The 13,902-nt window shown below is 41.1% G+C and overlaps 1 protein-coding gene across 4 annotated transcripts in view; it reads left to right on the forward strand.

The window, feature by feature from the left end:
• KIZ (kizuna centrosomal protein) overlaps window positions 1-13,902 on the forward strand; it is a 112,976-nt gene that overhangs the window by 34,397 nt on the left and 64,677 nt on the right. For all 4 annotated transcript variants that reach the window (XM_082645290.1, XM_082645292.1, XM_082645291.1 and 1 more), the window contains 2 exons: window positions 6,705-7,350; window positions 7,731-8,046. In XM_082645290.1, the coding sequence (XP_082501416.1) occupies window positions 6,705-7,350; window positions 7,731-8,046 (962 nt within the window). The remainder of the gene's footprint in view (window positions 1-6,704; window positions 7,351-7,730; window positions 8,047-13,902) is intronic.

The raw sequence follows: 13,902 nt of genomic DNA on the forward strand, positions 1-13,902 counted from the left end.
CTTGCCTCCTTTATCAAAGATAAGGTGACCATATGTGCGTGGGTTTATCTCTGGGCTTTCTATCCTGTTCCATTGATCTATATTTCTGTTTTTGTGCCAGTACCATACTGTCTTGATTACTGTAGTTTTGTAGTATAGTCTGAAGTCAGGGAACCTGAGTGCTCCTGCTCCATTTTTCTTCCTCAGGATCGTTTTGGCTATTTGTGGTCTTTTGTGTTTCCATACAAATTGTGAAATTTTTTGTTCTACTTCTGTGAAAAATGGTAGTTTGATAGGGATTGCCTTGAATCTGTAGATTGCTTTGTGTAGTATAGTCATTTTCACAATGTTGATTCTTCCAATCCAAGAACATAGTATATCTCTCTGTTTATATCATCTTTAATTTCTTTTATCACTGTCTTACAGTTTTGTGCATACCGGTCTTTTGTCTCCTTAGGTAGGTTTATTCCTAGGTATTTATTCTTTTTGTTGCAGTGGTAAATGGGAGTGTTTCCTTAATTTCTCTTTCAGATATTTCAGATATCATTTCTTTCAGATATCATTAGTGTATAGGAATGCAAGAGATTTCTGTGCATTAATTTTGTATCCTGCTACTTTACCAAATTCATTGATTAGCTCTAGTAGTTTTCTGGTAGCATCTTAGCATCTTTAGGATTCTCTATGTACAGTATCATGTCACCTGCAAACAGTGACAGTTTTACTTTTTCTTTTCCAATTTGGATTCCTTTTATTTCTTTTTCTTCTCTGATTGCCGTGGCTAAAACTTCCAAAATTATGTTGAATAATAGTGGTGAATGTGGGCAACCTTGTCTAGTTTCTGATCTTAGGGAAAATGGTTTCAGTTTTTCACCATTGAGAACAATGTTGGCTGTGGGTTTGTCATATATGGCCTTTATTATGTTGAGGTACGTTCCCTCTATGCCTGCTTTCTGGAGAGCTTTTATCATAAATGGGTGTTGGATTTTTTTTAAATAAATTTCTGTTTATTTATTTATTTATTTTTGGCTGCATCGGGTCTTCGTTGCTGAGCGTGGGTTTTCTCTAGTTGTGGCGAGCGGGGGCTACTCTTCGTTGTGGTGCACAGGCTTCTCATCACAGTGGCTTCTGTTGTTGTGGAGCACAGGCTCTAGGCACACGGGCTTCAGTAGTTGTGGCACGTGGGCTCAGTAGTTGTGGCTCGAGGGCTCTAGAGCGCAGGCTCAGTAGTTGTGGCGCACGGGCTTAGGTGTTCCGCAGCATGTGGAATCTTCCTGGACCAGGGCTTGAACCCGTGTCCTCTGCATTGGCAGGTGGATTCTTAACCACTGTGCCAGCAGGGAAGCCCCTGGGTGTTGAATTTTGTTGACAGCTTTATGTGCATCTATTGAGATTATCATATGGTTTTTATCCTTCAGTTTGTTAATATGGTGTATATACATTGATTGATTTGCATATATTGAAGAATCCTTGCATTCCTGGAATAAACCCCACTTGATCATGGTGTATGGTCTTTTTAATGTGCTGTTGGATTCTGTTTGCTAGTGTTTTGTTGAGGATTTTTGCATCTATGTTCATCAGTGATATTGGCCTGTAGTTTTCTTTTTTTGTGACATATTCGTCTGGTTTTGGTATCAGGTTTTGGTGGCCTCATAGAATGAGTTTGGGAGTGTTCCTCCCTCTTCTATATTTTGGAAGAGTTTGAGAAGGATAGGTGTTAGCTCTTCTCTAAATGTTTGATAGAATTCACCTGTGAAGCCATCTGGTCCTGGGCTTCTGTTTGTTGAAAGATTTTTAATCACAGGTTCAATTTCAGTGCTTGTGATTGGTCTGTTTATATTTTCTATTTCTTCCTGGTTCAGTCTCAGAAGGTTGTGCTTTTCTAAGAGTTTGTTCATTTCTTCCAGGTTGTCCATTTTATTGGCATATAGTTGCTTGTAGTAATCTCTAATGATGTTTTGTATTTCTGCAGTGTCAGTTGTTACTTCTCCTTTTTCATTTCTAATTCTATTGATTTGAGTCTTCTCCCTTTTTTTCTTGATGAATCTGGCTAATGGTTTATCAATTTTGTTTATCTTCTCAGAGAACCAGCTTTTAGCTTTGTTGATCTTTGCTCTTGTTTCCTTCACTTCCTTTTCATTTATTTCTCATCTGATCTTTCTGGTTTCTTTCCTTCTGCTAACTTTGGGGTGTTTTTTGTTCTCTCCCTAACTGCTTTAGGTGTAAGGTTAGGTTGTTTATTTGAGGTGTTTTTTGTTTCTTGAGGTAGGATTGTATTGCTATAAACTTCCCTCTTAAAACTGCTTTTGCTGCATCCCATAGGTTTTGGGTTGTCGTGTTTTCATTGTCATTTGTTTCTAGGTATTTTTTGATTTCCTCTTTGATTTCTTCAGTGATCTCTTGGTTATTTAGTAGTGTATTGTTTAGCCTCCATGTGTTTGGGTTTTTTTCACAGTTTTTTTCCTGTAATTGATATCTGGTCATAGCATTGTGGTCGGAAAAGATACTTGTTACAATTTAATTTTCTTAAATTTACCAAGGCTTGATTTGTGACCCAAGATATGATCTATCCTGGAGAATGTTCCATGAGCACTTGAAAACAAAGTGTATTATGCTGTTTTTGAATGGAATGTTCTATAACTATCAGTTAAGTCCATCTTGTTTAATGTGTCATTTAAAACTTGTGTTTCCTTATTTATTTTCATTTTGGATGATCTGTCCATTGGTGAAAGTGGGGTGTTAAAGTCCCCTACTATTATTGTGTTACTGTCGATTTCCCCTTTTATGCCTGTTAGCATTTACCTTATGTATTGAGGTGCTCCTGTGTTGGGTGCATAAATATTTACAATTGTTATATCTTCTTCTTGGATTGATCCCTTGATCATTATGTAGTGTCCTTCTTTGTCTCTTGTAATAGTCTTGTTTTAAAGTCTATTTTGTCTGATACGAGTATTGCTACTGCAGCCTTCTTTTGATTTCTGTTTGTATGGAATATCTTTTCCATCCCTTCACTTTCAGTCTGTATGTGCCCTAGGTCTGAATTGGGTCTCTTGTAGACAGCATATATATGGGTCTTGTTTCTGTATCCATTCAGCCAGTCTGTGTCTTTTGGTTGAAGCATTTAATCCATTTACATTTAAGGTAACTATTGATATGTATGTTCCTATTACCATTTTCTTAATTGTTTAGGGTTTGTTATTGTAGGTCTTTTCCTTCTGTTGTGTTTCCTGCCTAGAGAAGTTCCTTTAGCATTTGTTGTAAAGCTGGTTTGGTGGTGCTGAATTCTCTTAACATTTGCTTGTCTGTAAAGCTTTTAATTTCTCCATCAAATCTGAATCAGACCCTTGCTGTGTAGAGTAATCTTGGTTGTAGGTTTTTCCCATTCATCACTTTAAATATGTCCTGCCACTCCCTTCTGGCTTGCAGAGTATCTGTTGAAAGATCAGCTGTTAACCTTATGGGAATTCCCTTATATGTTATTTGTTGCTTTTCCCTTGCTGCTTTTAATATTTTTTCTTTGTATTTAATTTTTGATAGTTTGATTAATATGTGGCTTGGCATGTTTCTCCTTGGATTTATCCTGTATGGGACTCTCTGTGCTTCCTGTACTTGATTTACTGTTTCCTTTCCCATATTAGGGAAGTTTTCAACCATAATCTCTTCAAATATTTTCTCATTCCCTTTCTTTCTTTCTTCTTCTTCTGGAACCCCTATAATTTGAATGTTGGTGCATGAAGTGTTGTCCCAGATATCTCTGAGACTGTCCTCAATCCTTTTCATTCTTTTTTCTTCATTCTGCTCTGCAGTAGTTATTTCCACTATTTTATCTTCCAGGTCACTTATCCGTTCTTCTGTCTCAGTTATTCTGTTGTTGATTCCTTATAGAGAATTTTTAGTTTCATTTCTTGTGTTGTTCATCACTGTTTGTTCTTTCGTTCTTCTGTGTCCTTGTTAAATGTTTCTTGTATTTTCTCCACTGTATTTCCAAGAGTTTGGATCATCTTTACTATCATTACTCTGAATCGTTTTTCAGGTAGACTGCCTGTTTCCTCTTCATTTGTTTGGTCTGGTGGGGTTTTTACCTTGCTCCTTCATCTGCTGCACACTTCTCTGTCTTCTTATTTTGCTTAACTTACTGTGTTTGGGGTCTCCTTTTCTCAGGCTGCAGGTTCATAGTTCCTGTTGTTTTTGGTGTCTGCCCCCAGTGGCTAAGGTTGGTTCAGTAGGTTGTGTAGGCTTCCTGGTGGAGGAGACTTGTGCTTGTGTTCTGGTGGATGAGGCTGATTCTTATCGTTCTGGTGGGCAGGACCTCATCCGATGGTATGTTTTGGGGTATCTGTGAACTTATGATTTTAGGCAGCCTCTCTGCTAATGGGTGGGGTTGTGTTCCTGTCTTGCTAGCTGTTTGGCATGGGGTGTCCAGCACTGGAGCTTGCTGGTAGTTAAGTGGAGCTGGGTCTTAGCGTTGAGACAGAGATCTCTGGGAGAGCTCCCACCAATTGATATTACGTGGGGCTGGGAGGCCTCTGGTGGTCCAGTGTCCTAAACTTGGCTCTCCCACCTCAGAGGCTCAGGCCTGACCCCCGGCCGGAGCACCGAGACCCTGTCAGCCACATGGATGCTATTCATTAAAAGTTCATTAAGTAAGTCAGACAAAGACAAATATCATATGATGTCACTTATATGTGGAATCTCAATGACCTGGATGCCGGAGGCCCATGGTTCTGGAGTCGTCCTCAGGAGTCTCGCACATGCCACGTATCAAGCAAATCTCAATCCTCTTGGACGCCTGACCCCCACAAAACTCCGAGTGACAGTGAGGTGGGGCGTCTCCCAGGAGCATGATCAGGTGGCGGGAAACTGGGTCTGGCACCGAAGTCGTGCTGGTGCCGAACTGCCACGGCCGGAGCCGGACAGCCCGGGCAGCAAACTGCGCATGCACAGGCCGCAAATCTCTCTCCTTCCAGAACCAGCGCCCCCTCAGGACTTTTATTGAGCATGCCCACAGTCTAGGTTTCCAGGAATATGCTGGAGCTTTTCAAAGCCCCCTGTGGACAGTTCATTCACCAGCTTTTCCTTTTAAGTTATTTTAGTTAGCCTATTGTTTGCCCAACTGTTATCCACTGCCTTAGGCAGCCTTGATGTTAAACATTTGCCTCTGCTTATTTTTGACAGATAATCCCCAGGGAAAGGCTGTTCGTGCTGTGTCAGCTCCAAGTCAGGTCAAATAAAGACAGTCTTGTGAGGGTGGTCTTCCAGGGAGCTACTAGACAGGTCAGATAATGGCAGTTCTCTGAGAATGGGGCTTTGAAAGAGTTCCAGTCCTTTTCTACTCCTTTCAGTGTCTATAAGGGTGCTGGTTTACAGGCTGTGATTACAGGCTGCTGATTTTCAAGGTTACTGCAGGCTGGAGGAGGGGGAAATGCGAATAGGGCACGTTAAAACACCGTGAAATACTGCTGTTCTTACCAAGATTCAGTTACTTTTCTTGAATAAATGTTTCTCAGATTGCTGCAAGCCTTTGGTTAATTTCCAGAGTTCTGAAAAGTTATTCTGAAGATGTTTTCCACTGTTATTGTTTCTTTTACAGAGCAGAGAATTTTGAGAGGTCCTTATTCTGCCATTTCTCTGACATCCCTTTTCATTTGTTTTTGCTTCAAAGTTGTTTGTTTTATCTTTAGAAATAGAAGAGACAGTATGTTTGAAGAGAAGTAAGACCTAGATTCTGTTTCAGCTATGTGAATGACATTTTCTCTGAAAATTTTGGCCTCAGTTTTTCCATCTGCAGAGGAGGGGTGCAGATGCCTCTCCCCATCAACCTATAGTGCTCTGTGGACTAAATGCTGTTACGTATGTGGAGATGCTTTGGTCCCTTTGGAAGAAAAACACTTAACTTCTTCAAGGCTTTATGATTGTTACTTCCAGTTCTGCTTCCCATTGTGTGTCCTTGATCAAGCCACTGAACCAGTTGCTTCTGTTACTCTTTCCCATCCCACCCTTGTCCCCTCCTCTCTCTCTTTTTAAGGAAGAGACAATGCTCATACTCCCCATAGACGTGCCAGTGAATTTAAATTGCTTTAAATGTCTTTAAAATTACTTGAAGTTGTTCAGGGAAAAACTGCTGTTATTTTCAGTTTGACAGGAAATTAGATTATTTTGCACATATGCATTATATTTTAATGCAATCTTGAATATCTGATTATTGGAAGTTTTTTAATATTACACACACTACTAGAAATAGAGTTTTGAAACCCCCAATAGTCCTTTATATATCCACTTTTTTTTGTTCAAGTACCTCTCTAGCTTCATCAAATCTACTTCTCTGTGGAAAGTGCTTAGAACTCAAAGTTTATTTTTTTAATTGTGGTAAAATATACATAACAGAAAATTTACCATTTTAACCATGTTTGAGTGTACAGTTCAGTGGCATTAAATACATTCACATAGCTGTACAATGCAATGTATGTATCTCTTTTTGAAAAATACAGATTCCATAGTTCCCTGACCGTATTTGCTTTGTGAACCAATATTGTTATTACAATTAAATAGTGTGGACTGTACTGTTTTTTGGTCATTCATTTTGTAGGAAGCCATGAGGTTTATAGAACATGGCAGGTGTTGCTTTCATTGGTCCTGCTTCCTGACCTAATTTCATTTCTGAAAACAACCTAAATAACCTCATTGTTCATACACAACCTGTTTAACTTTCATGTCTTTTGGTGGTACAGGTTGTAATGCCGGCAGAAATTAACTCAGGGACCGCCGCGTCAAGAGGATTGTATCAACCAGCAACAATCTTTATGGGCCGCCAAATGTCAGCCGTCTCAGGCGTTGGAGGTTTCAGTACAGAGCAGAAATCTCCCCAACCCACAAAGAACTTTTCAATTCCTGACCCACATTCACACCAGCAGACAGCCCGGAGCAGTAATGTGACAGACAGCTATGTAGTACAAATTCATAGTGACACACAGTGCTTAAATAAGTCTGACAGAATAGATGGAAAGACATCTCTTCAGATGGGTGAGAAAACGCCAGTCACAGCCAGCGCGTTGTCTGAGGAGGAACAAACTCATTGCTCGGAGATAGGAAGCAACGTACGTCAGGGCAAGAGTAATTTATCTGAAGGCAGAAAGTCTGCCGAACTCCATTCCCCGTTACAGGAGAGATTAAGTCCAGAGAACAGAACCACTGATTTAAAGTGTGACAGTTCCAGCAGATCAGAGGGATCAGAGGGAGAAATACTGACACGGGAGCATATTGAAGTCGAGGAAGAAAGAGCCAGACCGCCAGTCTCTCTGCCGTCAGGCTCAGAATACAGTGCATCTGAAAACGAGTGTTCTCAAGAGAAGCATCCTGCCTGGGAAGCTTCCTCAGGTGGGGTGAGAGGCTGAAACGGTTTGCTGATTTTTGTTGGTATTTAGTTTTTTGGGTGGTGATGGTCTTATGTAAGAATACAAAATACTGTCTAATTGTATCTGTCAAAAAACAAAGTAGTGACTTTGCCAACAAATTCCATTCTAATGAGTTCTTAACTATGTACATGGAAATATTTTTGCAAGCAAATTCTCTGATTTTTAAACCCACTGTGATATTTTTAAAATATTTTTCATGGGTCTTAAAATACTGTAGTTCGCTGTGGATTGTTTATACACGTCTCTAACAGATGAGCAGCTCTGCTCTGGGAGGTAGGACGTCTCACCCCTTGCTGCCGCCTGAAGTCAGTGATCAGTAATCTGTTCATATCCCCGTTACAGATCATCCTCCTCACTGGGACCCAGAGGCACAGGAGCCCTGCAGAAAAATGTGGGAAGAGCAGGAGGAGGAGAGTGAGAGCAGCAGCAGTGACCTCACAGTTTCTGTAAGTGAAGAGGATCTGATTTTAAGGAGTCCAGAACCACAGCCAAATCCAGGTGACACGATGGAGGAAGAAGATGGAATAGAGGCCTTAAATTTAATTCGCTCCAAGCAAGAAAGAGACGCCCCGTCCACTGAAAAACATAATTGTATTTTGCAAACTCTAAGCTCTCCAGATTCAAAAAAGGAATCCTCCACTAACTCGCCAACAAGAGAGTAAGCCATTCAATTTTTTTCACTGTTCTGTTTTTAGTTATAGACATTTTTAGAGACCATTCCACTGGGAGTATATTATTGAACACTCAGCCGTGAATGTATATAAGTTCCTTAAGTCTCATAAATAGTCTTTTAGATAAGGACTAATTTCTTTTCTTCTTTTCTTTTTTTTTTATGAAATAGCTTTAAAAGCCTGAATATCATTGAAATCATGGTGATTGGCAGTTTATAATTATATCTAAAGAATCCCTGGTTAATTCATAAGTCATTCCCCCCACCCCCTACCTGCCATCCTTTTGGAAAATCAGTCATTTTGGAGTTGTAGTAACACAGGTGACAAACACTTAAACTTCCTAGGAATTCAGCTTTTGAGACTAAGAACTTTGTATCTAATTAATTTGCTTAATCCTTCTGTCCCTTGCCAGAGTGTCATTTTCGTCGTACAATTAAATATGCATTAATCAGTTTTTGTAATTGTATATCTAAGGCAGCTTTCATTTTCTGAAGGTAAAAGTGAGGACACTGGAGTCTTTAAGGGTAAATAGGAACATCGGTGCTATATAGTTTGAACACTTATAATATCCAAGTCATAAAAGCTCATATATGATCTTTTACTGTTGACCGGAGATAGTGGAATTGTAGAAAACATGGAAACTGTTGAGAACCAATTCTGCAATAAAAGTAGCAGAAATAGCATCAGATCTCTTCGGGATACAAGGAACTTAAGTACACAACCCGAGGTAGGGCTCGCCGTTTAAACGAGGACACCAAGGCCAGGGGCGTAGGCGTGGCACATAGGCCATGGGGGCTGACCCTCCAGCCAGCCTCGCCGACCCCACCCCACCCCCAGAACGTTGTTACACTATGATACCCTCTGTCTGTGTCTTTCCAGCAGTCCCAGCAACAGTGGAAGGCCAGGCGGGTGCTCGTGTGTGCATGGGTGCGTGTTCTTTTTAAAGCACCGTTGAACCTTCTAATATATTGCCTCTTACCACTCATTACCTGCTTATGGTGAAAAGTTTAATTTATAGTCTGATTGCCTCCAAACTGATGTTCAAGACATACTTATTAAGAGCATCCAAGTACAAAGTATTTGCGCCGTGGATGGAAGAACCAACGTGGTTCTTGTCCTTGGGAGGCTGGCTTTATCGCAGAGGCAAGCCAGATGGGTTTTTCTAGTAATAATACTTCTCTCTCATCAAGGAAGTACGGGTATTACATACTATTAATACATCATTAGAAACTTTATTACTAAAAAGAGAATGTTTCCATTTTAGGTTTGTATTTGCAGGCTTCTTTTTATAGTTCATTGGACAAGTTAGTATTTTGGTAGGCTAACTGGAGGACTAGTGTACTTACCCGGGACTCAGTCCTTTTCTGAGATGAAAAAAGTTGAGTGTGTATAGAATTAAGAACCTTCTATCTCCTATTCTCCTATGTGAATGACTGTTTCCTGTGACCCTAAAACCAAGCTCCTTGAAATGTTGGGATATAGTTTTCCAAAAGTTGTTGGAAAATAGGGGCATTTGGGGAATTTTTGAAAGTTTGTTTTAATAGAATGCCCCCAGAATGAAAGGTCAGTCAGCAGTGGTGGTTTTCTGTGTCTGTGTTACCAAATTTGAGTCTGTTGATTTTCTGTGGTGAAAGTCCTCCCCAGGCATAGGTTGATGCTGGTTTTAAATGGTGCTGGCTAACTTGCCGACTCCCCACTGCTCTTGAGGGGCCTGCATTCTCTTCTTTCCTCTCTAGCATTTGCTCTTCTTCTTTGCTCAGAGGGTTGATTATTAACCTGAGCCTGTGACTTCATACTTACAGAGTACCGCTCTGACCTCAGAGGTTCTCAGTTTACTTTAGGATCTGTTGAGGGCCTGAAGAGAAATTACTAGAAGGGATTTTAGTTAACAAAGGTGAAGAGGTGGGACAAAGGAAGACACACAGAAGGATTTGAACAGGAAACTGGAACCTCTGATTTGATGAGAGTAATGATGATGACTTCAGACACACCTGGGAGATACTGCACTCTGGTTCCAGGACACAATAAAACGAGTCTCTTGAGAAGGCGACTCACACGAATATTTTGGTTCCCTAGTGCATCCGTGTTGTGGCATGTTTCAGAACTTCATTTATTTTTATGGCTGAATCATAGTCCAGTGTATGGATAAACCACATTTTGTTTATCCACTCATCTGTTGATGGACACTGGGGTTGCTTCCACCTTTAAAAGCCAAGTGACTTTGAGAAGCTTCATGGCCTGCTCCCATAGCTACCTCCAGATATTGAGCATGTGATTCATGCACATGAGCTGACCCTCCATTGCAAGCTGCAATTAACTCTTCTCAGAAGAACGCTTACTACAATGAAGCTGCACAAAAGAAATGTTGAAAAGGAGGCCCTTGAATCTTTTATTTTCTTAAGGAGTGAGTAGTTTGCTACAAATGTCGGTACAAAGCCCCATGACTTAAAACACCAGACATTTATTAATTGTCATGCGACAGGTGGTTGGCCCAGTGTCAGTTGGGGCCACAGGGATAACTTGGCCACTTGTCCCTCATCTGGGAGATTAGTCCAGCCTCAGTCACCTGGTGGAGGTAGCAGAGTTCCCAAGACAGCAAGAGGGCAAGGCCAGTGCACAGATGCTTCTTAAGTGTCTGCTTGCATCATGTTTGCTAATGTCCCATTGGCTAAAAACATTCACAGGGCCCAGCACAGTGTCAGAAGGTAGATAAAGACAGCCCATCTCTTGATGAGGTGAGTGGCAGAGTTGCGTTGCAAAGGGTGTGTATCCAGGGACGAGAAGTTTATCGTCATTTTTTGTAACCCACCACTGCACTTTAGGACAAATCAAATAAAGATAAGCTTGGTGTGAATCCAAAGGGTCAGGAAAGGTTTTATACAGGTGTTGGTGCAGCATGTTAAAGGATGTACAGGTTTGAATAAGGAGGAGGAGGGGAGGGGTGGATTAGGTCTGAAGGAAGAGTGCAACTAGGAACGCAGGTACAGAGAACACAAGGAGGAAGGGGGCAGGCAGAGGCTGTGGCTGAAGGCTTATCCGTGAGGGGTTGTCAGAGTGGAGGTTTGAATTGTCTCCTGGGACATGGTTGAGAAAGGCCTTGAGTATCCAGTTAACGTATTTAGAGTTATCTCTATGTTTTGCAGAACTGTTGAAGGCTATTTTGAGAGAAGGTAGTATGGTGAATCACTTGATCTAGGAGAATTAATCTGATGTTAGTTTCATCAGGATGACTTACCCATGAGGTAGCCAGAATTCTGAGATGGCCCCCGAAATTCCTGCCTCTGGTGTATACCTGTATGATCCCCTCGCCTTGAGCGTGGGCAGGACAGTGAGGGTGATGGAGCTGGCTGCCGTGATTAGGATGTCATATGACAGAGATGAAGAATTTTGCAGATAATAAAAGGACTTATCCAGATTGGACCTGATGTAAGTAGATCAGGCTTTAAAAAGGACTGGGCTCAGAGATTCAAAGCAGCTGAGATATTCTCCTGTTTACCTGCCATCTTGTGGAGGCCATGTGGCAAGAAATGGTGTGCAGCATCTAGGAGCTGAGGGCCTCAGTCCTTCCGTCATAAGGAACTGAACTCTGCCAGATACCAGTGAACCCGGAAGAGGACCCTGAGTCTTAGATGAGATTGCATCCCAGCTGACACCTTGATTTCAGCCTCGTGACACTGAGTGGAGACCCCACTAACCCATACCCAGACCCCAGACCCCTGGGAACTGTGAGATAAATTTGTGTTACATGCTAAATTTGTGGTAATTTGTTATGTAGCAATAGGAAATTAATACAACTGAAGAACTGGAATCAAGGATTATAACTTTGCAAGGATTGTATGGGTAGAAGTCGCCTCACATAACAGGCTGAATCAGATGTGTTCAGGGTCCAGTGTGGGAGCACAGGATGACAGGGGGTCGGAGTGAGCAGCCCAGCAGCCAGAATAACCTGTGCTTTCCGTTCCCTGTACCCTCACCATCTGAGCAAGTGCCTTTTCACACAGGGCCACGTGCAGGTGAGCAGGGATGCAAGGGCGTAGACCGGTAGGGACCTAGAAAAGTGGGTGTGCACATCTGTATTAACCAACAAGCTGTTTCTCATGCAAACGTTATTTCTCTGGTTCTTTCTCTAGTGAATGAAGCAATGTATTGAGAGTTTTTTGTTTTGCTTTGTTTGTTTACAAATGCATAATGTCATCCAAAGTAGTTTTACTGTCTAAAAATTCCCTTTGCTCCGTCTACTCATCTCTCTTTCCTCCCCATCACCCAAACCTCTGGTAACCACTGATTTTTTTTATTGTCTCTGTAGTTTTACCTTTTCCAAATGTCATGTACTTGGAGTTAGACAGTATGTGGCCTTTTCAGATCGACTTCTTTCACTAAGCAGTATGCATTTTAGATTCCGTCCTGTCTTTTCATGGCCTGATAGCTCATTTCTTTTCAGTGCTGAATAATATTCCATTATCTGGATATACCACAGTTTATCCGTTCATCTACTGAAGAGCATCTCTGTGGCTGCCACGTTTTGGCAATTATGAATAAAGCTGCTATAGACATCCGTGTGGAGGTTTTTGTGTAGACATAGGGTTTCAACTCATTTAGGTAAATATACCGAGGAGCACAATTGCTGGAGTGTATGGTAAGACTATGTTTAGCTTTGTAAGAAACCCCCAAATTGTCTTCCACAGAGGCTGTACCATTTTTATTCTCACGAACAATGAATGAGAGTTCTTGTTGCTGTACATCCTTGTCAGCATTTGGTGTTGTCGGTTTTCTCGATTTTAGCCATCCTAATAGGTATGTTATGATATCTCGTTGTTTTCATTTGCAATTCCCTGATGACATAGGATGTTGAGCACCTTTTCATGTACTTATTTACCATTCATATATCTTCTTTGGTGAGATGTCTGTTCAGATCTTTTGCCTATTTTTTAATTGGGTTGTTCATTTTTTTATTGTTGAGGGGTTTTTTTAAAATAAATTTATTTATTTTTATTTTTGGCTGTGTTGGGTCTTTGTTGCTGCACACGGGCTTTTCTCTAGTTGCAGTGAGCAGGGGCTACTCTTCGTTGCGGTGCACGGACTTCTCATTGGGTGGCTTCCCTTGTTGCTGAGCATGGGCTCCAGGCACTTGGGCTTCAGTAGTTGTGGCTCACGGGCTGTAGAGTGCAGGCTCAGTAGTTGTGGTACACGGACTTAGTTGCTCCACGGCATGTGGGATCTTCCCAGACCAGGACTCGAACCCGTGTCCCCTGCATTGGCAGGCAGATTCTTAACCACTGCGCCACCAGGGAAGCCCTTATTGTTGAGTTTTAAGAGCTCTTTGTATATTTCAGATACAGGTCCTTTATCAGAGAGATAATGTGATTTTCAAATATTTTCTCCCAGTCTGCAGCTTGTCTTTCCATTTTCTTGACAGTGTCTTTTTCAGAACAGAAGATTTTGTTTTTGTTTTCTTTTATTTCTTTTTTTAAGCCACTCTAGGGGTGGCTGGCACCAGCAACAAGTTCCACCACTGCTGCTGGTATGAGCTACTCAAGGCACCAACCAGCCACCTTGAGAGCCCCAGAAGTTTTTCATTTTAATAAAGTCCAGCTTATCAATTTTGTCCTTTCATTGTGTGTTTGGTATTGTATCTAAAAATCATCACCAAATCCAAGGTCACCTAGACTTCCTCTTATGTTATCTTCTAGAAATATTATAGTTTTGCATTTTACATTTAGATCTGTGATCATTTTGAGTTAATTTTTGTGAAAGATATAAATAAGATCAGTGTCTAGATTTATTTTTTTTCATGTGGATATGTGGATATCTATTTGTTCCAGTACCATCTGTTGAAAAGACTG

The sequence above is a fragment of the Mesoplodon mirus genome (genome assembly GCF_964341445.2).
Source record: "Mesoplodon mirus genome assembly, chromosome: 15".
NCBI classification, from domain to species: domain Eukaryota; kingdom Metazoa; phylum Chordata; class Mammalia; order Artiodactyla; family Ziphiidae; genus Mesoplodon; species Mesoplodon mirus.